Raw genomic sequence first — 24,188 nt, forward strand, 5'->3', positions numbered from 1 at the left:
GAATGTAGTAGTTGTAAAACTGCTTTTATATCAAGTGATGAAAATGAGCTTTTACAACGAGCAGCAGCGGTGCTTACATGCCTCAAGTCACACACCGCGAACCATAACTTAAGTCCCATGATGATTTGACATATCACTTATGCCATCCATCTAAGCAAGCCTTTAACTTTTTTAAGTATGTTGAATCAGTTTTTTGTTTGAATGTCCAAAGTTCAGGCATAAACGCATAAGTCTTGCTTAGAGGCAGAAATTGTAAAGAATGTTTCTTTGATTGGATATCATTTTCCAGATTGTCATTCACTTTTTTCAAAAACATTGCTTCGTTTACATATATATGCTAAGTCTGTAACTGCTAACTTTAAAACTGCTTAATTCGCTAGTAAAACCGCTGCGAGGGCAAATATCCTGTAAGTGCATACGTTTATATAGTAAACTAACTTCCCTTAGTGCCAAAGGTTCCTGACTTATAAAATGCTGTAAACGCGACTAAATGCCGAGTTAGCCCGTACAGAAGACATTTCTGCATTAGCGCCATTGTCAACCATAAAGTAGCTTGAACAAAACTGGCGTCCATGCACGCATAAACCATAGCTAATACATAATACGTATATAGTAGGGTGGGGGAAGATGGGACACCTTTTCAATCTATTTTCTTTTTCAATTTGATAGTAAACAAACATTTAACGATTTTTTATAAAACTTTATCCTCACGGCTCCCATAGACCGTTGTTAATTGTTTAAAACACGATCAGGATATTTAGTTATTATGTGTCATAGGTGTCCCATCTCCCCCCACCCTACTATATGAATTATCTATTTATAAACAATAGACAAGTTAGTTTCTTAACTTGTGATTTCTATGGGCTTTGATGTGGAGCAGCACCCAGCTTGTTACCCGGTATCATTTGGTTACAATACAATAAGCGCCCCATACCAATTCTCCAGTGGTGGCAGTCACGTGCGTTCTTTTACACTGACAATATTTTACAAAAATTAAATCGTGTTGTACAGATTAATAGACATTATACCACACAAATTCACATTAACTTTTACAGTACGAAATCAACATAAATTAAACACAGAAATAATTAGTGAACACGTCTATTGATGAAGTTGACTATCAGGCTGGGGTTGGGGAGGATTCATGTTTAGCTGGTTGTACGGTGGGGGATTCCAAACGGTTTTCTCCGGGTAATCGGTAGAATAAGGCGGTGGCATGTATGCGCTGTTTTGTGAGTAGCTAGGTGGCGGATGTGGGTAATTTGACGAGTATGCTGTAAAAAATATATATTAATTAAAGTAGGGTGGGAGAAGATGGGACACCTTTTCATTCTACTTTCTCGTCCCATTTGGTAGTAATATAGGAACATTCAATAAATTATAAAACCGAATCCTCACGACTGCTATAACCCGTTGTTAATTGTTTAAAACACGGCCACGATATATGGACAATATGTTTTGTAGGTGTTCCATCTTACCCCACAGTACTGTATGATCCGATTTTATTTTTGCGACGTGTAAACTATAATGTGTACAACGTTTTATCAAAGCAAACAAAAATACATGTTATCACATAAAATACACTCACTGTTGAATAGTGTCTCCTTTTACAGGGTATGAGTATGTTTATACTATGAGTACTCACCTACGGTAGAGAGGTTATTTGTGCCTGGCCGCACAGGTTTTCTTTGGCGTGACCCGTAATAATAACACAAACCAACACAGACTGATGTCACGACGGTTAATGCAAATATAGCTGCACAGGCAATCCCTATTATGGCACCAGCACTGCAAATATAATTTTTAATTATACGAACATCTAACTATTTTACCAATTCATTGTAGTGCTAATGAAATATTGTGACACGCTTATTGAGGAAAAAATATGCTATATAGATTCAATGGTGATTTAGCTGAAAATTTTAGAAAAGGCCTTTTTATGCAAAAATATTTTATAAACATTTTCAAAGTTTTTTTAATTTTTTTATAAATGTATACACGTAAATAAAAGTGTTAAGTTATATTTGTAACCTAAGTCCGTTATTTTCAACATCGTCGCAATCGCAAGTCCGTGAGTTTTCATCACAACACCTCCACCCACACCAACGACAATGGTCTGTAATTAAAATATGGTCACGAAACCAAACATATTTCTTTTACACGAAGTAATTTGTACGTATATAGTAGGGTGGGGAAAGATGGAACACTTTGTCAGACGAGACTTTTTTTTTTTTTACGGACCCTCATTTAATGATAATCAGGAGAATGAGGTTACAGAATTATTCGACAGTATTATCACGACTTTATAAAACGCCCGTCAAAGCTGATTACTGTTTTTAAATATTAAAAAAAAATATGTAAAATAGAAACAGTATACTTTAAACAGGTAAAAAAATGCGAAATAGTAAGGTGCTATGTTTTAATGCTCGCTAAATCGTAGTAAAGCCAATGATTTTTTTTGTTTGCGTGTGCGAACGATTAAACTAATTTCATAGCTTCATAAAACAACCTTGACTATTTTGTACAGTTTGATTTTGTCTCATAAAACTAGTTTTATTTTTGTAAAAAAACACTGAGATATAAGCGTGAAGAAAATAGACAGGGGTCAATATGACTTAAATTTGAGATAAAAACAACAACAAAAATATCGGTTTAACGTTATATATATGACGTTTACATGGCAAAGAAACTATCGCAGGCTGTTAAACTCGGTAGGTTAACTACAAGTTGCATAATACTGCTAATGTAAATATATTTCAATTTAGAGTCCCATCTTCCACCACATTGTAGTTTTGTATGTTTTCATTGCCAAACTTTAAAAGATTTGCTTTTAATTTAGTAATTTATACCTCAGGGGTTATTCAACTATAAGATACTGATATAATAAAAAGATAATATTTTGAAAATATATTCGAAATTTGGTCATTTGCACTTGGTGATAATTTATGAGAAGTGGCTTGTGCCAAAAACAGAGTAGTAATACCCAACTTGTAGCAAAAATAAAGACTTTATCAACAGTTATTATCAATTTTCTGTTATCACAAGTTCGTATACATTTGTAGGATACAATATTTATCCATTTATGTTCGAATATTACCCATTGTCGTTCAAACAATACCAATTGTTATGCAATAATATAATGTATAGGTAACATGTTAAAAACTATAGCAGTAGGGCAAGAAAAATAATGTTTAGTAGACCTAATTTTCAAAGCGTACAGTATTATTTCGTGTTATTTACGTATATTCCTATTTATATATACACTTAATAATCACAATTAACAGTGATTTTAAACTGTCCCATCTTATCCTGTGTGTTTTCAAATTTGTAAAATTATACCTGTTGTGCGGATCGCTAAATAACTCCTCGTGTGTTTTATTATATTTTATTAAATTGGTGTCAATTAAAAAAGGAATGATAGTACTAATTCGTGGTATTAACCAAAAGCCGTCATCTATTTTGATTTTGGAAATATTTGGCAATATGTGCTTAAGTGTCCCATCTTCCCCCACCCTACTATATATACCCATGCAAGGCGCTTAACTAAAGTCTTGTCCAAACTGAAATATATGAACCTATTATTGTAGGTGACAACTAAATACATGTGATATATGATGGCCATTTTTAAAAGAAATAGCATATATACCTAAGCACTAAACAGGTAATTTACAACATATTCAACTCTTAATTTTAGCTAAATAAACTGACTGACCTGCCAACGTAGATTTCAGTAATCCAACAAACACAAGTCCAATAATGAATAATTTGCCCATACTGCCAAATATTCTGTACTTCTGATACAGAGGTATAGCCACAGCTTTCCTAAGCTAATTGTTCAGGCAGTGCCAGTGAACACAATGCACGAAACGAACGAATATAAAGTTTCTTGTTGGTTTTAGAGCAACAATGGACTGTACAATAACGGGTCAAAAGTGAATCAGCACTCGTGACGTTTACGTATGTTGACAACGCCCGAGAAATCCAAGCCGAGAACTGGGACGTGTAATACTATGAGCGGTGTCGCAACAATATTTTTGATTTTTTAATTCTTATTATTTAAGTTACAACCTAATATGGCCTATATTTCATATTAGAGATGACCATAAAATAATCTGAATTACTAAATTAGCCAAGTTGTTTTAGGATATACACAACAAACCCTGTTACCCGTATAGACCAATGAAATAAAAATGTACATTGGGGTGGGGAAAGATGGGACACCTGTTCCCAATTTTCTCGTCCAGTTTGGTATTAAACAAAGAACATTCAAAAAATTATAAAACCGTATACTCACTATACCACCATATAGACTGTTGTTTTAATTGTTTAAAACACGATCAGGATATTTAAATAGGATGTGCTAAAAATCTCCTATATCTTCCCCATCCTACTCTATGGTAGCTTCATAAAATCGTGTTTGTGACTGTGATTTGCCATATAGGTATATACCACTTTATTCATAGTCTTTACGTAAATCAGAGAGGTGAATTAGCGTTATAGTAGCTTTGGTATCGACGTATGTATACTTTCCCCCCGGCAAATTAACTTTACAAGAAAATCGTACCGGAATTCTGATTTTGTTAATTGTATTTTACAAAAAAGGTGCATAGGAATTATATAAGATGGTATTCTATATACATATATGTAGTAGGGGGAAGGAGGAGACAAGACATTTTTATCACATATTATCCAAATACTATGATCGTGTTTTAATCAATTAACAACGGTCTTATGAAAGTCGTGAGGAAACGTTTTATAATTCTTTGAATGTTCTGTGATTACTAACAAATGGGACGAGTAAACAGAATAAAACCGTGTCCCATCTTTCCCCATCCCACTACATTTAAACGTAAAGAGGTTTATTGAGGCAGTTGACTGTCAGCAACAGGCTGAGGGTAAGTGGTGTCCATGTCAAACTGGTTGTACGGTGGAGGATCGCACGAATTTTGCCCATGATTGCCGGTTGAATAAAGCGGTGGCATATCACTGCTTTCTGTGTATTCGGGTGGTGCAGTTGGGTAGCTGCCGGAGTTTGATGTGTACGCTGAATAGGAGGACTTTGTTTAAGGTTAGAGATTTATAAAGGTATTTTTAGGGATTGCTATTTTCATTGAAATACCGGTTCGTATTTACTTATCTTCGGTCTATACTTTGGAAATGTGAATATAATATTCTTCCAATTAGGACTTTAATATGAAAAAAATGTTGTTTACTTAATTTACATTGTATTGTCTGTAGGGTGTAACGTTCACGCCTTTTATCCAAAACATTATTTTCTTACTTATCGTATTTTAAAAACTTGTAATAAAAGACGAAGTACATTTCATTAATTTATTATGAATATATTGTACTCTTGCCTACTTTAGAAATGTCAACAATATATTCACTCTTAATATACTTACCAACATTTGAAATATTATTCGTGGCTTCTGGTTGTACGGGTTTCCCATTAACACTAGATCCATAATACCGACATAAACTAGTACATGCTGCCACCACGACGATCAACACAACCACGCATGCTACGACAATTCCTGCTATTGCACCAACACTGCGAAAGGCAAAAAATAAAAAAGAAGTTAATCAACCATGTATAACTACTAACATAACACCCCTATGCATAAATATATCAAATCTGTGAAACGTTGTTCGCCATACAAGCGTATTCACAGACAAATGATTTACGAGCGCACCTTAACATAAAAAAAATATAGTGGGATGGGACACCTTTTTAGCACATAATATTAAATTATTCTGATCGTGATTTAAACAATTAACAACGGTCTATGGAAGTCGTGAGGATGCGGTTTTATAATTCTCCGATTGTTCTTTGTTTATTACCAAATGGGCTGAAAAATATAATAAAAAGTTTCCCATCTTTTCCCACCCTATACTATATACAGCTTAAATTAAATAGTCCACACCTCAGTCCACTTTCGAGATCGTCGCAATCGTAACATGTTTTGAAGTCTTCATCGCAGCAGCGCGATCCACACCAATGGCAATCGTCTACAATATATTAAAAGCGTTAGCGTTGATTTTTAAATGCCCCAAAATCAAAATAAATATTCATTTGCCTACGTATATATAAACTGTACGACCAACGGCCAGGTCGCATAGCTTGCCGTTATCTTTATAATATCGAATTCGAGGCTTGCGGCTGCTATCATTGTGGGCGTATGTGCCCTCGAACTCGTATGCGTTGCCTAAAATGTCATCCGTATACAATAAAAAATATAATTACCAACGTTACTTACACGTGTAGTAACTCGGTCGTAAAGGGCACGAGGTGTATGAAACAGAACACACGTGTTATAACGTCTTTTGTTGCCCCGTTAAGCTATAGAATAAATTACATTCGTATATCCAGTATTTAATTGTATATAGTAATATAGCAGTTAAAGTGACAAGAAGTGTATAAGCTCGACGGCGTATATAAGGAAAATATACATGTATAACAAATATACGATTTCTTATGTTCTATTGTCTACATAAAACATACGTGCATATATCCTAAAACATACAAGTATACAAATTGGTGACCGATAATTTTTGTCAACGCTGGTACTTATATAAAGTAGGGTGGGGAAGACGGAACACATTTGGCACATGATATCCAATTATCCTGATCGTGTTTTAAACAATTAACAACGTTATGTCAGTCGTGACGATACGGTTTTATGTTTCTTTGAATGTCATTTGCTATACTATACCAAATGGCACGTGAAAATAGATTGAAAAGGTGTCCCATCTCCTCCCACCCTACTATATAAACCTGTATCCAGTACATTACATAGTGAACACACCAACCTGCAAGCGTAGCTTTCAGTAAACCGAAAAGTAAAACCCCAATATACCTATTCATTTTAAATGTTAAACGGCAACAAAGACTGCTGTAAGAACACTGTTATGCCACACCATTCCCAAACTAAATGTTCACATAACGCGAGCAAACACAGTTAACGTATCCAAAACCAATATTAAGATTTCTGTTGATTCATGTGGACATTGTAGACATATATACATATAATGGCTGAAGAGTGAATCAGCACTCGTGATGTTTACGTATGTTGAACAACGCCCTTAGAATCAAACTCCGCGAAGAACTGTACGCGGTATCACATAGTCATCATCTTTCTGGGTCGCTGGCGTATATATTCATACAAACCCTCTTCGTCAAACAGTTGTTCTTGGTATTGGAATAATGATCACCAACATCTAGATCCTTACATACTACACCTTGTATGTTATATATCTATTATATCTCGTGACCAAAATCGAATCATGAATGACGAATAGAATTTGTTTATCTCCGCGTGGCGAGCAACGACTGTCTTTGTAACGTCTTCTGTTTCATACTCTTGCTTATAAGATACCACATATTGTATTTGAATATTTTGGGCGATCCGCACCCTCTCTGTTGGAGCCAGCAGGTGCCATTGCAGATGCGCCGGTATGCTACAGCGCGAATTTAATTTCGAGCAAGCCATATTTATAAGATATATAGTAAGGTGGGGAAAGATGGGACGGGTTTTCATTCTATTTTCTCGTCACATTTGGTAGTAAACAATAAACATTTAAAGAATTTTAAGAATATATTCTCACGACTCAAACAGACCGCTGTTAATTGTTTAAAACACGATCAGGATATTTGGATATTATGTACTGAAGGTGTCTCATCTTCCCCACCCTGCTATGCGAGCAAAATTAAAAAATTCTGCGTAACAAATACAGTAGGCAGGTAACGCATCAATACGATATGACGACTAAATGACAAGCTTCTATGATACCACCACAATTTGGTAATTGTAGTAAGATCTACCTCAGTATAAGCAACAACAAACAATTTTAACGTCTTTCCTGTGTAGACTACAGTGCCAACTATTTTGTTTTCTGACTTTTTAAAGAATTCTGTTGCAAATTTTGACGCAACTAATACGAATAGACATACACACAATTTTTTAATTGTTGTTTTGTAAATATTTGTGCCTATTTAAATGCATCATAATAGCCAAATTGGATTTATGTTACATAACATAGCCTATACATCTTTTGTAAATACACCTAAAATAACTATAAACTACCTGCAACTAAAACACATTAAAAACATGCTCATATTTTCTTTTATAAATGTCACAGAATACCAAACACTTTTAAAAATAATAATTGAACAAATTTCATATTTTTTGAATAATCCATATGACCATACAGTCTAAGGCACAAGTTAATATTTAACTTGAAAAAAGTTCTGTAAAAAATTAACCCACGAACTTTTAAAAATCAGTACACTACAATGATTAGAACATTGCTCAAATCATTAAAATACCTAAATCACCTTATAAAGACTTTATGTAAAGCTACAAGCAAAAAATATAAATGAAAATACCTAATTATTGCAAAGTTTCTTATTTTGGAGGTTACAGTTTTAAATTTTGTTTTCTTTTATTGCTGGTTTGCCAAAATAGGAAAACAAGTGTTAGAATAAATAAATGAGGCAACGCAAATTAAAGAGAAACACTGATTTGATTGCATATATATCAAAAATTATCAGCACCATTTTAGTGGGTACTGGCATGTCGAGACAAACTGGACAAATAATTGTTAGATAACTATCTGTCATGGATTTCTGTTACTTAGAGCCAAAGTAGTATTTCAAATGATAACACTACAGACAAAAGTTTATGCAGCGCTAACGGAAAATAGAAGTCTTTGTGAAAATATAATGTATCAGACAAAAAAACGAGCCAAAAGATTCGCAATTTGCATCACAGGAAACTTAAGGAAACACAGAGGAACTGCAAAATGAAACATGCTCTGTCACAGTTAAATTAACAAATACGATTTAATCAACAAACATGGTTAATCTTTCTTTCTATTAAGACCAATTAATTCAAGTAAATATTCATGAACAGAAAACGCTATCGCCTGTTGGGGAATAACTCGTAAATAATTAATTGAAAGTCCCCGGTACAAACCACGTCTCACCCCATTTTCTTGATACACTGTTGCTAGAGTAGACCAGATGCCTTTAAATTTATGAGAGTCTGGTAAAACATGTGCAAGCTGCATACGTCTTCTTGCAACGTCAAGTGGAAAAGAAACAGTTTGTGAAATGGCACCTGCAAATCCACCACACAAAAGTGATACCCATGGTTTTAAAACTCGAGTTTCAGGTGAAAAGTTATCTGGTCTTGACAGAATATCCGGATAGTGCTTAATGCAAAGCTCTTTCAGTGAATCAAATGTGTAGAATGAAACACCAGCATAAGGCACCATCCCAATGACTGTAGCACTAATCCCTCTATAAAACCCTCTCATACCCCCTTCTTGTTTATGGATAGAGGAGAATGCAGCACTTATGCTTTTGTATCTGTGTTCTCCAGTAATTTGAAACGCCAGGCGTGCCCGCACCATATCGAGAGGATATGTGCACATGACAGAAGTCACCCCCGCAGAACTCCCAGACAAAATTTTCGCGATATGATCATTTCCAATTAGTGGCTCGTAAAATGATTTATACTGCTTGAACGAGTAGAACTGTACAGCAGAATACGGAAATATTCGAATCATCATCATGGTGGTTCCTTTCCACAAAGACATAACCCCCTCTCTCCTTATAATAGCCAACACACATCTGAATATTCCAAGATCTTTATAATAAGGATGTTGTGCTTGTAGCAAGATTTTGGTTCGATCAAGTGGAGCAATAGCTAACTTTGTGCAACAGCCACTTAAACCACCAGCAGCAAGCCGCTTAAATAAAGTGGACCAATCGGTCCCCCGCTTATGGTTCTGCCGCGGCACAGCCATCTGTAACACAATAAATACTCTTTAATGAACGTTTCAAATATGATAAACCAGTAATATATAAATACAGGCTGCGCATTAACCTGCAAATTAGTTAACTATTTCATAAACACGTAACACACTAAGATTTTTTAAATTCAAACGGATGTTTTCTTTAGCTACAATAGTCGAACAACATCAAATGAAGTCTGTTCACGATTACTAATTTAATCTTTTACATCTAAACCGACGTAAGTAGCACAACGCACTACAAACCAATGAACGCAAATCAACAATACCTTAGTACACTTAACCATACAGGGCAGTGACTCGAATATCTACTCCGCAACGTTACGCAGTGAAGCATAAAAAGTCACGCATGACTAATGAGAATGTATAATACATCTATGATGATGTCATCAGACAGGTAATAATTTAGCTGGTAACCAAAGAAAATTTTGGTTTCAAAATGTTCCTTAGGCTTCACTGATATCCACTGTATAGTTTTTTTTATGTAACAGTCGGACGTTCGTGTCGAAAATTAACTTTAAAAAGCGGCCAATATGCTTCGTCATCGTAACTCGCAAAACTGACTTGCAAAAATTTATCGATTCATTACGTCACAATAACGATGTTTTACGTCAGAATAGTGATATAAAACGTACGCTCCGGAAAGTTTAATAAAGACTTCTTCTGCGCGCAAAAATATAAACAAAGAAAGGAATAAGGAAATGATGTGGTTTAGTGTGACATTAGAAAATTAGCAGCTAGAAGATGACCGTGTAAACAGGTTTGCTGGGTATCATTAATTCCGACGGAGCTAAATGGGATTGCCTCAGTCAAATTGTGAAATATGTGTGTAGTGTACTACTTTACAATTTTCCAGTCATTTTACGAGACGAGTTACAAACAGCGAGGACAAAATGAGGGACATACTAGTCACAGTGCGTAGAAATTGTTCGTAAGCGTAACGCACTGCTAACGCAATCACTCTTCGTTAAAAAAAATGGTATACTCGTTACAGTCGCAGAAATAAAAAAAGAATAGCGCATCTCCAATGTCGGCAAAGGAGAGAGGTGATTTTATGTAGTTTTTCTTCGTTTTTTTGACTTAATTTAAAGTTATAGCATAGTATACTGAAGTGATAGTACGCTAACGAGACCACGTGACCACTTTTCACGCATGAGTGCACAGTTGCACTTCGCCCGACAGTTCAGCCAGACAGTGCAGTATAACAGTGCAAGGCAGAGTCCGTATATAAGCATTTTTATATGTTTATATACGGAAAAGGATCGCGAAAATTGTTGTATAATGTACAGTGACACATTTTTAATAGTTTAGCGAATTTGACTGATCGTTTGCGTAAAGAAATTACATTTGTAGCCAGATTGGAAATAATCATCATAGAGTAGCATATATACAATGGCCTCTGCTTAAACGAAAGTTTTCTGGACGACCTATTTGCTGATTCACTAACCACAGGTAGCACCAGATATAAGAACTTTACAAGTAAAAATATCAGAACTTATGCATTGAGTTCTGATCTGGCAGATATTCAACCCACTGTAATTATTGAAGATTTCGGAAACAATTCTAATGCAATTATTGACATGATGGAGAAAGTGCCTGGACTGCTGAAATGCCCATATGCAGACTACCTGTATGTGCTCCAGCAAATCTACGTTCTTGCTGTGAAGAAAACACACAAAAATCCAAGGGAAATTGATTTTAATGCAGTGTTTCATAAAATATGGGAAACAACATTTATGAAAATATTTATCGATCATTTGCTGGATATACATGGTGATAGGGATGAAGAGGACAGCAGTTAATGTAGTATTTTTAACTAAACAGGAGCATATAAAATTATAAATAACACAATTATCGAGAATGGTCACGAGGTGTATGAAACAGAACACCTGTGTTATAAGTTATAACGACTGTCGTTTTCCCGGCACACATTTGTAAATATATGAACGCTTATATTTTATTTTAACACATTGCTTTATTTTTTCTTTGTTCTTTTCCTGCCCTTTTATTATTCTTGTTTAAACTGTATTTCGAAAATTTTATTATAATACCGACCTTTAAAAAAGAGTTTTGCTCTGGGTGCGATCAGTTAGTGCAGTATAAATGTTTTATTTATTATTCAGCTTATGCTTATCATGTGTATACAGTTTAAGAAGCGAAAAGTTATCCATAAATTTAAATAGCCTTTTGCCTCGACTGTGTCGATCTGCCCTGCTATCCTACCCAATACATCATTTCTCAAGGTTTTTTTTGATAAAGCAGGACAGAGGCCCTTCCTTGAGATCAATATTAGGATTATAGAATAAAAAAAAACGGTAAAAGAAAAAAAGTTACAACTTTTTTCTTCTGGGCATCGGAGCATCACATACAGTGGTCCACATATTTTTGGTTCCGAATGTGGTGTTCCCACCTTTAATTTTTTTGATAACTTTTCTTTGGGTATAGTGTGCAACAGAATATCCAAACTGATGTATATCTGGGTCTTGCATTCGTCTGCCCATTTCACGCTAAATAAAAACATTCTAATTAATATAAAAATATTTGACAGAAAAAGGGTACTTTGATATATCGTTTTGTTTCACATTCATAATTGATGTTTATTTTAAGAATTTGGGAAAATTACTGTAAAATTTGTAAACTGAGTAAGTTACAGGAAATTTGTAAATTTACTTTTTTTGTAAATTTACTGTAACTTACTCAGTAACATGAGCCACAAACATTGCTGTACCTTTAGCTCCCTGGACAGAATCCAAGTTTTTTGCCACCTGTAAACTGAAGATATCTTTCGCCAGCTTAAGATTCATCTTAAAAGATAATAAACTTGTTTTTAAAACTCCAAGTACAATATAGAAGGTGCAAGTTTAAAACACCATTAGTCACACAAATGGAAATTGCACGTTATTAAATATCTACCTTGGAGAAAGGATTTAGATGAATATGTGCCTTTGTTAAACGGGTTCGAAATAACAACATGGTTGATTGTTCTTGTTCGTATAGCTGGTCAATGTTGCCATAAAATATCCATGCCTTTATAATTCATCAACCGAGTACCAGTAAAACCCGATGAACAGAGTGAATTTCTGACAGTCTGCAAAAAAATATTTGAATATTAAAAATTAGAAATAAGAAAAAAAGTAGTTTACCTTAAGCAAGTGTGGTGGATCGAACAAAGAAATATAGGCCGTTCTTCTGAAAAGGGATTTGGGGCAACCAGAACAGAATCGTAATCCATGCTCCCAGTTGAACTTACAAGTTTAAAAAATACTCTATTGATGTTTAATCCATCTGCTACAACGCAGTGAATTGCATTAGAATTGTTTCCGAAATCTTCAATAATTACAGTGGGTTGAATATCTGCCAGATCAGAACTCAATGCATAAGTTCTGATATTTTTACTTGTAAAGTTCTTATATCTGGTGCTACCTGTGGTTAGTGAATCAGCAAATAGGTCGTCCAAAAAACTTTCGTTTAAGCAGAGGCCATTGTATATATGCTACTCTATGATGATTATTTCCAATCTGGCTACAAATGTAATTGCTTTACGCAAACGATCAGTCAAATTCGCTAAACTATTAAAAATGTGTCACTGTACATTATACAACAATTTTCGCGATCCTTTTCCGTATATAAACATATAAAAATGCTTATATACGGACTCTGCCTTGCACTGTTATACTGCACTGTCTGGCTGAACTGTCGGGCGAAGTGCAACTGTGCACTCATGCGTGAAAAGTGGTCACGTGGTCTCGTTAGCGTACTATCACTTCAGTATACTATGGTTATACTGTAAAACAACTATTTTCTAATATATATACATTTCTAACAAACCGTTTTAATTTCCTAAACAAGCGGTAAACTGTAAGCGTCAACCTACTAAATAACTAAACTGGCCTAATAAACTTGAATAGTTGGTGTAGTTTTTGAAATAAAGAGCTAAAACCTTCCAAAAATACTATGCGCCTATCTTTTACAATGGAGACGTAAGGAAATGGGGAATGAGTTGGCGGTCACGTGAATAGAAAAAAGAAAATATCATGGTTTTGGGCAGTTGCGCGTTCCACTCTTTTTTAGTTCTGTGGTTACATACTAAACGTCACAATACACTGTAAAATATTAAAATGGCGGTACGTACAACATCGGCAAAATGGACTGAGGATGAAATGACAGTATTAGTAAACTCCATGGAAAAGAATGCAAGAGTAGCATTAGGTTCGTTTTCAGATAGCGTTATTGACCACAATAAGAACCTTCTTTGGAAAACGATAACAGCAAACGTAAGTATTGTCATTTGTTGTTGTGCAACACCTGTAACTTATGCTGCTTGTGCAGGTTAATGCTGTAACTCTTTCCAAAACTCCACGACAAGACAAAGATGTCCGAAAAAAAGTGGTTTGACCTTCAAACTTCTTCCAAAAACGTAGTTTCCGCGTGGAGGTTAGAATGCCAAAAAACGGGGGTGGCAAAGTCTGTGTTGCCAAACCTACAAAACGCCACTACAAAATCATCTCAATTATTGGGGAAGAAGCCGTAAAGGATATCGAAGGAGCCCATAATATGGTTTTGTCCAACGGTAAATGTATTTCATATTGCTATAATATAAAAGTACGAAACTTACTCAAAATATACAAGTGTTTTGGACTGAAACATGAACGTTGTTTACTAAGTTTCAGAAGACAGCATTTTCGAAATATTACAACCCTGCACAAGTATGCTTGTAACTCTTGTACCGACGCTTCCTCAACACTACTGCTTCGTATTCGAGGGCCGGCTCTTTCGAAGAGCCACCGGCAAAGCAACAGAGAAGGGAAACCACGTAAACCAACGCTCAAATAGTTGACTTGCAGAAGTCTACATTGTATCAAATCACAACAATCTCTTCCTTTTTTTTTTTTTTTTTTTTTTTTTTTTTTATTGCAATAAAAATTACGAACAACAGTACGATTGTAGTAACAACATTAACAAACGGCTGCACCCCATTTCATAAAATGTGTGGAAGTAAGACCACGTATTTTGGCTATTTGATATTCAGTGGCTTGGATCCTTTCCACTTCATGAACAAAAATTTTTACTACGGGAATTTTCTCCTGCACTCTACAGCGATAAATACAAAATCGAGCACACAACAATAAGCAGTTCACAAGAACATCATTAACACCGAATAAAAAGTGTTTTACGTGAAAGCAAAATGGTCTACGGACCCTTGCGCAAATCCAGTTTTCAACTTTATACCAATAGTCTTTAACTTTTGGACAATTATAAAAAGCATGGATTATCGTTTCAGTTTCATCTCTACAGTAAACACAGCTGTCATTGTCTTTAAATCCCAATTTAAATAGTAGTTCATTAGTTACGATACCGTGGTTTTGTAGTTTTATTTGAAATGACCGTAATCTTGTTTCGACTGTGCAGAAATAATTTCTTAAATACACTTTCTCCCAATTTTCAATGTATCCCACTATTAAGGCCCATTTTTGTTGTGTTTTGGGGTTCGGATCTTTAAATGCGCCAGTTATTTCTCGGTAAATCGAGTTTGTTGCTTTAAGTTCTTTAACGCCATCTAGCAGTTTTGCTGCGTCAGCGGCATGATTCTCTATCTCGACATTACCCTTGTCCCAACTGTCTGGTATAGATTTTATTAGTTCGTTGTAACATTTATAATCGGTATTACTGTCTTTCACCCTATATTTTTCGACAATTTCTGAATAGCTCATATAGTTACCCACTTCATTGATTATTTGGCAGTAGTTTATTATCCCGGCACTTGCAAACTCTTGGATGAAAAACGGATGAGAGCGACACTTAACTTTTGCGTTTAACCATAAACATCTATTGCTATTAATTTTCTCGCCCAACGCTCCACAGTTATAAATACGTTTAATCGTTAGTAAGGTGGTTCGTAACGATCGGATCGGTAACATTCGTTTGAATTCGACGGACGTTTCACGTATAGTTGATAGTAATGTAGCCAGTAAGATCTCTGAGTTAAAGTAACGGGATTCAATAAGTTTCCACGATGACTCATATGCTGGATTTATGAGAAATTTTAACCACTTGGACTGTAGGGCTAGAGTGTAAGCTTCAATGTCGATCATGCTTGCACCTCCCCGTTTTATCTCTTGGCACAGCGTTTTTCTTTTTATTCGTTCCCATTTTGATCCCCAAACGAACCGAAAAATTCTCGTGTTTAAGGACTTTATAATTTGTGTCGGGATTGGTATTGGAAGCACGCTTACCTTATATGTTAGTATCGGGATTATTAGAGATTTCACGACCGTAATCTTTCCGAGCATTGTAAGGGCTCTGCCTGACCAAATGTTTAGAAGAGTTGCAATCTTATTTAGCGGCTTTGTTAAATTGGATTTTATTAAATTTTTATCGCTTTCATTTTGAATAGGAAATTCAATGCCCAAGTATTTCATATGATCTTGAGGCCACCTAAGTCCCTGGCCCGACATTGGCCTGCTTAAACACTTTCGTTTGCTACCGATGTGAAACGCTTGAGATTTTTGAAGGTTAATTGTGCAACCAGATTTAACCCCAAACCCATGTAAAATTTTAAAGATACTGTCAAAGCTTTTCTGCGTGCCGTCTGTAAATATAACGGTGTCATCTGCAAAGAGCGATACTTTGATCTGATTGCCGTCGACTTCAATACCTTTAAAGTCAGCTGCACGAATTTCTGCAGCTAACGTTTCAATGGCAAGAACAAAAAGTGAAGGAGATATTGGATCTCCTTGCCTACAACCTCTTCCGACCCTAAACAGGGGAGACACATGCCCGTTATTTGCTACTGCGCACCGCGGATTATTGTAAAAAATGTTGATCCATTTTTGTATGTACTTCGGAAAACCCCAGTTTTTTACCATTTCATGTATATAGTTAAAGGTTAACGTGTCAAAGGCTTTAAAAAAATCGAGGCTGACCACCGTTCCTGGGATGTTTTCTGAGTCACAGTAGTCGATTACGTCAAACAACAGTCTTATGTTATCACCAATGAAACGCCCTTTCATAAAGCCATTTTGATTTGGATGTATTAGCTCAGGTAACGTGGATTTAATTCTTGAGTTAATTATTTTAGAAAATATTTTGTAATCAACGTTGAGGAGCGTGATAGGTCGGTAATTTGTAGCAAGCAACGGATCTTTACCTTCTTTCGGAATCAGTGTTATTACGCCTTCGGTCTGGGAATTCGACAACATGCCTGTAGCTTCAGTGCGTCGAATCGAGTCGATAAGGAATACTTTAATATCCGGCCAAAAGGTTTTGTAAAACTCTGCTGTGAGTCCGTCGTTCCCGGGCGTTTTATTATTAGGCATGGACGTTATAATTGAGTGTATTTCTTCTACTCTTATAGGTTGCTCAAGATTGAGAGCGTCGTCATGGCTAAGTCTTGGTAGCGATAGCGAGTTTAAGTGATTGGCGATATCGGATATTGGTATCGGTTGCGGCCCTGGATCATATAGATTTTTATAAAAAGTACGGAGTTCATTAATTATTTCCAATTGGTCGGTTAGCACGGTGTTTGACTTTTTAAGACGCCATATCGTTTTTTTCTCAGAGTTACGTTTTTCTAAGTTTAAAAAAAATTTGGAGCATTTTTCACCACTCTCGGCCCAGCGCGCACGACTTCTTATTATAGCGCCATGTGTGCGATGTTCAATTAAACAATCCAGTTCGTTACGCAGTTGTTGTCTACGCTCCAGAAGACTTTCATCTGGGTTGGACCCAGCATCGGTGACTTCGGATTCTACAGAGGCTAGTTTATTTTCTAGTTTCGTCTGAGTCTTCTGTATCGATTTTCTATATTGTGCGCTTAGTTTAATGAATTCTCCACGAACCACACACTTTAAAGTGTCCCATCGAACATGAGCATTGACATGTCCGCGAGGATTGGTTGCGCCAAAGTCCCTGATTAGTTTCCGTATTTTAGTAACTGACGCTTCATCTTGCAGTAACGAGTTATTAAGTTTCCACAAACCCTTCCCTCTGTTAATAGGGGATAAACGCAGGGACAGTATCACAAGACTGTGATCAGATCTAATGCTTGGACGAATAACGCAATTACTTAACTTTGGCACGAGTTGTTGGGATAGTAGGAACAAATCAATTCGACCGGCTGAATATGGATTAGATTGGTAGCGAGTAAATTGTTTAAGGTTACAGTTTTTTAATCGAAACGCGTCTTCTAGTCCAAGAGTTTGCATGTGCTCCAGGACAGTCTCTCGCGCATTATGGTTTCTTTCGGCGTTTGGATTATGTCTATCTAAGTGCGGGTCAAGTGTAAGATTGAAATCACCGCCTAAAATTATATCTGCGCTGGTTATCGTGCGAGAAACTGTTTGGAATAAATCTTCAAAAAATATCGGGTCATCTCTGTTAGGGGCGTATATGTTTGCCAGCAGCAGCGTTCGAGATTCTATTCGAATTTCAGCGGTTATATATCTTCCCTCTGGGTCTGCATTAGTGCTTCCCAAAGTGTAAGAAGTTTTTTTATCGCAAAGTATCGCCACCCCTCTACTTCTGTTTGACCCATTAGCCCAAAGAATTTGTCCTCCCCATTCCATTTCCCATAGCCTATTAGAGACTGCACAGCCGTGTGTTTCTTGTAGAAATGTGAAATTAAGTTTTTTACCTCGGATAAAGTTGAACACTGCTTTGCGCTTTTTGCTATCCCGCAAACCAGCCACATTATAAATAGCAATATTAAGTGACATTAAAAAGTTAAAATAAAAGTCGTCCAGATTTGCTAAATCAATAGTTACGCTTCACATCTATAAACACAACCACAAGGACATACAAATGGTTCGTCGTCAAGTTCTTCGATATACCGCTTCCCGCATTCACAGTTAATTAGCTTACTTTTACACGCAATGTTTTTGCAAGCTTTACTGGTATTTCTATTGCCGAAACAGCTAAAATTTGAACATTTACAAAGTCTAGAATACCTTTGACAAGTGACGCACTCGTAGCAGCCGTCGTCCAACCGAGACTCTGGTTGAAAGGTGTTGCAGCAAGCCATCTTCTTCAATCTCCTCTGGCATAAAGGGCAGCTTGTATCTTCTACTTCCATTGATTCCAGAAACAAGTCATTTGAGCAACAAGTGCGAGCCACGACAAACTCCTGCGAGCAACCCCAACAGTGGTATGACGTAGCATTCTCTGTGGACAATCCTTCATTTTTGCACTTCAGACAGCTCACAGGGAGTTTTGTTTCACTGAGACTGACAGAGTGCATCTTGGCTTTGTTACACTCTTCCGGGCTCGATAGTGGCCTTTTTGGTCTAGATTTCACTTGACCCGACTTGCTACTTGCCTCTATATTCTCAGCAAGTACTGCTTCTCTCGGATGATTTGCTGTAGGCATTACCTCGAGGCTTGGTGAGTCTCGATCTAGACTGCCGCGCACCTTCTCCTTAGGCGTAGATGTGACGTCACGCGGAAGAATATCGTCGACTGTAGTGCCAGTGAGTTGATCTTTATCACTTTGTTTTGTTTTATGTTCTAATCTTGGGTAATCCTGCAATCTTTTGGAGCATTCGGCTTGTTTGTGCCCAGGTTCTTTACAATATTTACAGGTTACTGTTTGCCCATTGTAAGTGACGTAAAACTCCATATTATTTATTGAGATATAGCTTGGTATTGGGTGCTTCATCAGGTCCTCTTTTTTCATTACTGCTATCCTTACGCCGGTTTTAAGCCCATCTCTGTCGGTCTTTTGAACTATTTTATCTACTGATCCATGGTTATGTTGCAGAAATTCGGTTATTAAAAGGTCAGGAAATGGTATAGGTACCCATCCCAGGATGACATTAACATGATCCGATTCGTACAAGTATACATTGTAAAACTCTTCCCGTTTAGATAGTATTTCTCTTAGCTCTAGAACATTTTCTCTTGAGCTGCAAGTGACATCGATTTTGGTTCCTTTCATTTCAGCAATTCCCTGAATTTTCTTTCTTTCAAAGCCTATTTTCTTTAAGATATCAATCACTTCGTGTCTTTTGATTTGCTTTTCTGTTTTAAAACTCAGACAGTTGGGGCGTTTAAACATATTAATCTTTTGGGTGCTCACCACCCTAGCAAAGCTAGCTTTTTCGCGCATGTTGCGAGAACCGTCCGCACGCTGCCGTGCACAACCAAAAAAAAAGGCACAACAATCTCTTCCACTCTTGTTGAAATCAAAAACATTCAACAACGCCTTCAAGTGGAGATTGAAAGACTTGCTTTAAAAAAATGTTAAATTGCCTATACGCGCTATTCATTTGTTTAGTTTCGTTCTTATTTATTTCTTTATTTCGTTCATTGTGTTTAATAAACTGTTGCAACTGAACGCTCAAAGAGACATTTAGATTACCTAATATTATTGATCACTGTCAATACTGCCGCTACGGTTTATCTAATGGGACACTTAATCAAATAAACTGACTTGTCGCCGCGTTTGCCCCAACCGCAATGCGGTTGTGAAACCCCCCATGAAAACAAGCCGTTCGGTATAATTTGATTTTATTCAAACATATTTACAATAGCGTTTCGCACACTTACTCCTCCTCTTTCATCTGAAGACGTCGTATTTTCGAATTCAACACTACTAAGCTTGTCCATTAACAGAGCAGCATTTTTTGGGGTTTCGGGAGGCATTGGAACCTTTCTGTGGCGACAGATATTGTGCAGTATACAACATGCCATTGTAATTTGACAAGCCTTCTTAGGAGTGTAACACAGTCTGCCACCGGAGTGATCAATAATTCGCCATCGTTGTTTTAGGATTCCTAATGACCTAAATTCGAGAAATATTTAAGTTTTACATGCTTTAAAATTAAACACTTAAACCTACTTTTCCACCAATGATTGTTTTCTTATGAGCGTTGTTAAACCGTTTCTGTGCTCCAGTAAACGGTTTACCAAAAGGTGTCATCAGCCAACTTTTTAATGGTATTTATCTTCATGTTGCAATTTTATAAAAAAATTCATTGAAAAAAATTGGCTGTTAATAGATATATAGTACGGTGGGGAAGGATGGGACACCTTTTTATTCCATTTTTCCCATTTGGAAGTAAACAAAGAACATTTAAAAAAATATAAAACCGTTTTCCGTTGGGACCCAGATATTCGGATATTACGTGGTAAAGGTATCCTATCTCCCCCACCCTACTATAAATAAATGTTGACAAGCCAATAACAGTTTTTTTTGTGGTTTTCTTAATATTCCCAATGTCGGACTCTATACTTTATTTCGGAATAAATTTTTGATCAAAGTTTATTTGTTTACACAATATTTCATATATTATGAAAAATTTGTATTATTAAAAGACCGATAAAACACGTTTTTGTGCTTAAGTTGAGACACCGACGGCTGAATCAACTTTGTAGTTCTCAAATGCCAATGTAGTGTGCATATTGTAGACCATTGTCGTGAGGCCAGCGAATACCGTAGCAGCAATGAGACGAGAAAGTCCTCCTGTGTAGGCAGCAGCAACACACGTAGCAATAAAATACAACAACGTCGAGAAACCATTAAAAATCAGCTCAATTTTGTGCCAAGAAAGTTCGGGGCAAACTCTGTTATGAAGAGCGGCCAAACAGATAACAAATCGAATCGTAAAAACAAAAAACAGAAATTTCACTTGTAAGTAGTGTAGGGTGGGGAAAGATGGGACATCTTTATCACATATTATTCAAATATCCTGAACGTGTTTTAAACAATTAACAACGGTCTGTGGGAGTCATAAGGATACGGTTTTAGAATTCTTTGAATGTTCTTTGTTTACTACTAAGTTGGAAAAGAAAATAGAATGGAAAGATCTCCCATCTTCCCACACTCTACTATATTTAGCCTATCTGTAGTTACTTACAGTGTCAGACTCCATGACGAGACCGAAACGAACATGACAAACTGCCATGCTGGTAACCACGGGAGCACTGGATGAGAAGCAACGATTGCCCAACATATCAAACCAAAAATTATCTCCCATATTTGCAAACTGGCTTGCGGTGAAAACAAATATTGTTTGAACGACATCGTTGTGGTGGTATTGGGTGATTCAAACTCAATGCTTTTGCTATAGGTTTAGAATTATATAAACCAAGGGTTATACAAATGCTGCAGAGATATGATAAATGTATTACGTAACTAGCTTTAACATTTAGATCCAAGACACATTGCATCAACGCTCCTGGCTGTTTAATTTATAAAGAGCGTAGAATAATTTGGATCAGATTTTATTTTTTTGTTAAAATAGAAAATTCAATAAAATTATAAAAAAAATATGTTATAATTTGACTCTTTTAAACTTTATTTTTTGAGGTTGACTTATTTTGAGTGTAAATTTAGAAAGGTACAAATTTACCGACGTCACTTTTTTACGAACCGTATATAAATTTATAAACGTAACATATTCCTTCCGCGATCGATTTATTTATAACGAACGCTATTGCGCATGCGCCGAGACATTACTGCGCATCTGCAGAAGGTCGGAACAAATACAATGACCACCACCGGTCCAAATATACGACCCTCCATTGAAAACGTTCCAGACATGACATTTACACGTTAAAACTTTGTTTAGTATGTTCTTTGTATCCTTGAAAAAGTAAGTACCCCCAACAAACTTATTTTATGCCAGTTAAATAGGCTTATTTTATTTAATTTACAGGTGCTGTTACCAAGGTGATCCTAGAATACAAAAATTATAGCGGCCACTTTTGATACCTTCTACTCATACTACTAACATAAAATTTAGCATCTGTACTAATTAAGCCTCAGCGGTACCGATTCTAAAATAAACTTCCAATAATTAAAAAAAGTATAGTGGGGTGGGGGAAGATGGGACACCTTTAACACGAAATATATAAATATTCTGATCGTATTTTAAACAATTAACAATGGTCTATGGAAGTCGCGAGGACAAGGTTTTATAATTCCTTGAATGTTTTTTGTTTGCTACCAAAATGTACGAGAAAATAGAACGAAAAGGTGTCTCATCTTCCCCTATCCTACTATATATATATATTCGTCATAAAAACATATTTAAAAAATTTTCTACTTAGCTTTAAATATGTTATAGCGCAAAGTATGTGGATGGTTGATGTTAAACATAAAAAAGTATGGTCATAAATTCAATCATATGAACATTAAATTTTTGAATATTTTTGCGAAAATATATTTGACGCATACATCTAATCAAGGTCACTGGCGTTTTATTCCCATTCAAAAAAATTATAAATAAATAAATAAAGGGATATTTTTTTCACGCGCCCGGTATATATCAATCGGAACTAGTGTATAGTAGGATGGGGAAAGATGGGACACCTTTTCAATCTTTTTTTCCCCTCCAATTTGGTAGTAAACAAACATTCAACGATTTTTTATAAAACTTTATCCTCACGGCTCCTATAGATCGTTGTTAATTGTTTAAACACGATCAGGTTATTTGGTTATTATGTGTGAAGGGTGTCCCATCTTTCCCCACCCTAGTATATCACGATACCGGGAGAAAAATGTGTTCGCTAGCGAAGTAATATTGGTGTCAGCCGGTGACAAAAAATATGTCTGTCATGGTTTTACGTGTTTTAAATTTACTATATGCTCGGTCGCAACACTCGTGTAGGCTCTCCATGCTGTAAAACCTGACAACACTTAGTTAACGTTTGCAACAACCTAACATTTATCTTCTAGAGTCTAGATCAATCATTTTTGCAATCAGATAAATACCACGTTACCTTTAGTTTAGCAAGAACCTATAAAGACATTCATAAATGAACAAGTGGTAAGCGTTAGAAATCCTTTCTGACGAAAATTTTCTCATCGTTTCGTTCATTTCATTACAATGTAACAGGACACTTACATATCGATATCAAGTTTTTTTTGTGTTTCGGAGAGTTAATGAATCAATAGTAAACGCCACTCCATTGTTGCGAATTTTTACTTCGTATTGTCTATTTATTACGGGAAAGGACATGCTCGGACACGTATAAAGTTTATCCTGTTTGTCATTTACACTATGTAAAGTTATAAGCACCATAGTTTGAGTAAGGATCTGGTGCAAGTAATCAATGATAAACGAAAATCTATTACAGTATTTTTTTCACTCCACGGTATTCTATGACGGTCCAACTAAGAGCGCGCCAAAGATGATAATTAACTGTTGTTATAAGTGCTAAAAGTCGGTGTAAAAGTTTTTCAAAAGAAGCAAAATAGTAAGACGTTCATTTTAAATGCTCGCTAAACCATATTAAAACTCCTGACCATATTTAGTTGCGAGTTTGAATCATCAATACAGTAATAAATAGATTAAAATATTTTATACAGTTTGATTTTGTCTCATAAAATTGGTTTTAGTTACATTCATTCATTCATTCATTCATTCATTCAT

General features: G+C 35.9%; 5 protein-coding genes and 1 long non-coding RNA gene across 6 annotated transcripts; 1 reads left to right on the forward strand and 5 right to left on the reverse strand.

The window, feature by feature from the left end:
* Positions 1 to 983: 983 nt before the first annotated feature.
* LOC149726899 (uncharacterized) lies at positions 984 to 3,913 on the reverse strand. The gene is made up of 4 exons (XM_089890896.1): positions 3,713 to 3,913; positions 2,032 to 2,116; positions 1,646 to 1,788; positions 984 to 1,274 (listed from the first exon to the last, which is right to left on the reverse strand). The coding sequence occupies exons 1-4, from the start codon at positions 3,771 to 3,773 to the stop codon at positions 1,102 to 1,104; spliced, it is 462 nt and encodes a 153-aa protein (XP_089747022.1). The 5' UTR covers positions 3,774 to 3,913; the 3' UTR covers positions 984 to 1,101.
* A 656-nt stretch (positions 3,914 to 4,569) lies between these two features.
* Positions 4,570 to 7,964, reverse strand: LOC149726900 (uncharacterized). The gene is made up of 4 exons (XM_089890895.1): positions 6,811 to 7,964; positions 5,925 to 6,009; positions 5,403 to 5,551; positions 4,570 to 5,044 (listed from the first exon to the last, which is right to left on the reverse strand). The coding sequence occupies exons 1-4, from the start codon at positions 6,863 to 6,865 to the stop codon at positions 4,860 to 4,862; spliced, it is 474 nt and encodes a 157-aa protein (XP_089747021.1). The 5' UTR covers positions 6,866 to 7,964; the 3' UTR covers positions 4,570 to 4,859.
* A 141-nt stretch (positions 7,965 to 8,105) lies between these two features.
* LOC149726901 (mitochondrial coenzyme A transporter SLC25A16-like) lies at positions 8,106 to 10,138 on the reverse strand. The gene is made up of 2 exons (XM_089890894.1): positions 10,086 to 10,138; positions 8,106 to 9,810 (listed from the first exon to the last, which is right to left on the reverse strand). Exons 1-2 carry the CDS (start codon positions 10,101 to 10,103, stop codon positions 8,860 to 8,862), a joined length of 969 nt encoding a protein of 322 aa, XP_089747020.1. The 5' UTR covers positions 10,104 to 10,138; the 3' UTR covers positions 8,106 to 8,859.
* A 3,796-nt stretch (positions 10,139 to 13,934) lies between these two features.
* On the forward strand, positions 13,935 to 14,725 carry LOC149726902 (uncharacterized). Its single transcript, XR_016386301.1, has 2 exons — positions 13,935 to 14,090; positions 14,146 to 14,725. It is a non-coding gene; the product is annotated as an uncharacterized LOC149726902 (long non-coding RNA).
* Positions 14,726 to 18,415: 3,690 nt separating this feature from the next.
* Positions 18,416 to 19,918, reverse strand: LOC149726903 (uncharacterized). The gene has a single exon (XM_089890893.1). It carries the CDS (start codon positions 19,916 to 19,918, stop codon positions 18,575 to 18,577), a length of 1,344 nt encoding a protein of 447 aa, XP_089747019.1. The 3' UTR covers positions 18,416 to 18,574.
* A 913-nt stretch (positions 19,919 to 20,831) lies between these two features.
* LOC149726904 (MARVEL domain-containing protein 1-like) lies at positions 20,832 to 23,117 on the reverse strand. The gene is made up of 2 exons (XM_089890898.1): positions 21,669 to 23,117; positions 20,832 to 21,414 (listed from the first exon to the last, which is right to left on the reverse strand). The coding sequence occupies exons 1-2, from the start codon at positions 21,833 to 21,835 to the stop codon at positions 21,150 to 21,152; spliced, it is 432 nt and encodes a 143-aa protein (XP_089747024.1). The 5' UTR covers positions 21,836 to 23,117; the 3' UTR covers positions 20,832 to 21,149.
* Between the last annotated feature and the right edge of the window lie 1,071 nt (positions 23,118 to 24,188).

The sequence above is a fragment of the Ciona robusta genome, chromosome 12, assembly GCF_009617815.1.
Source record: "Ciona robusta chromosome 12, ASM961781v2".
Classification (NCBI taxonomy): Eukaryota; Metazoa; Chordata; class Ascidiacea; order Phlebobranchia; family Cionidae; genus Ciona; species Ciona robusta.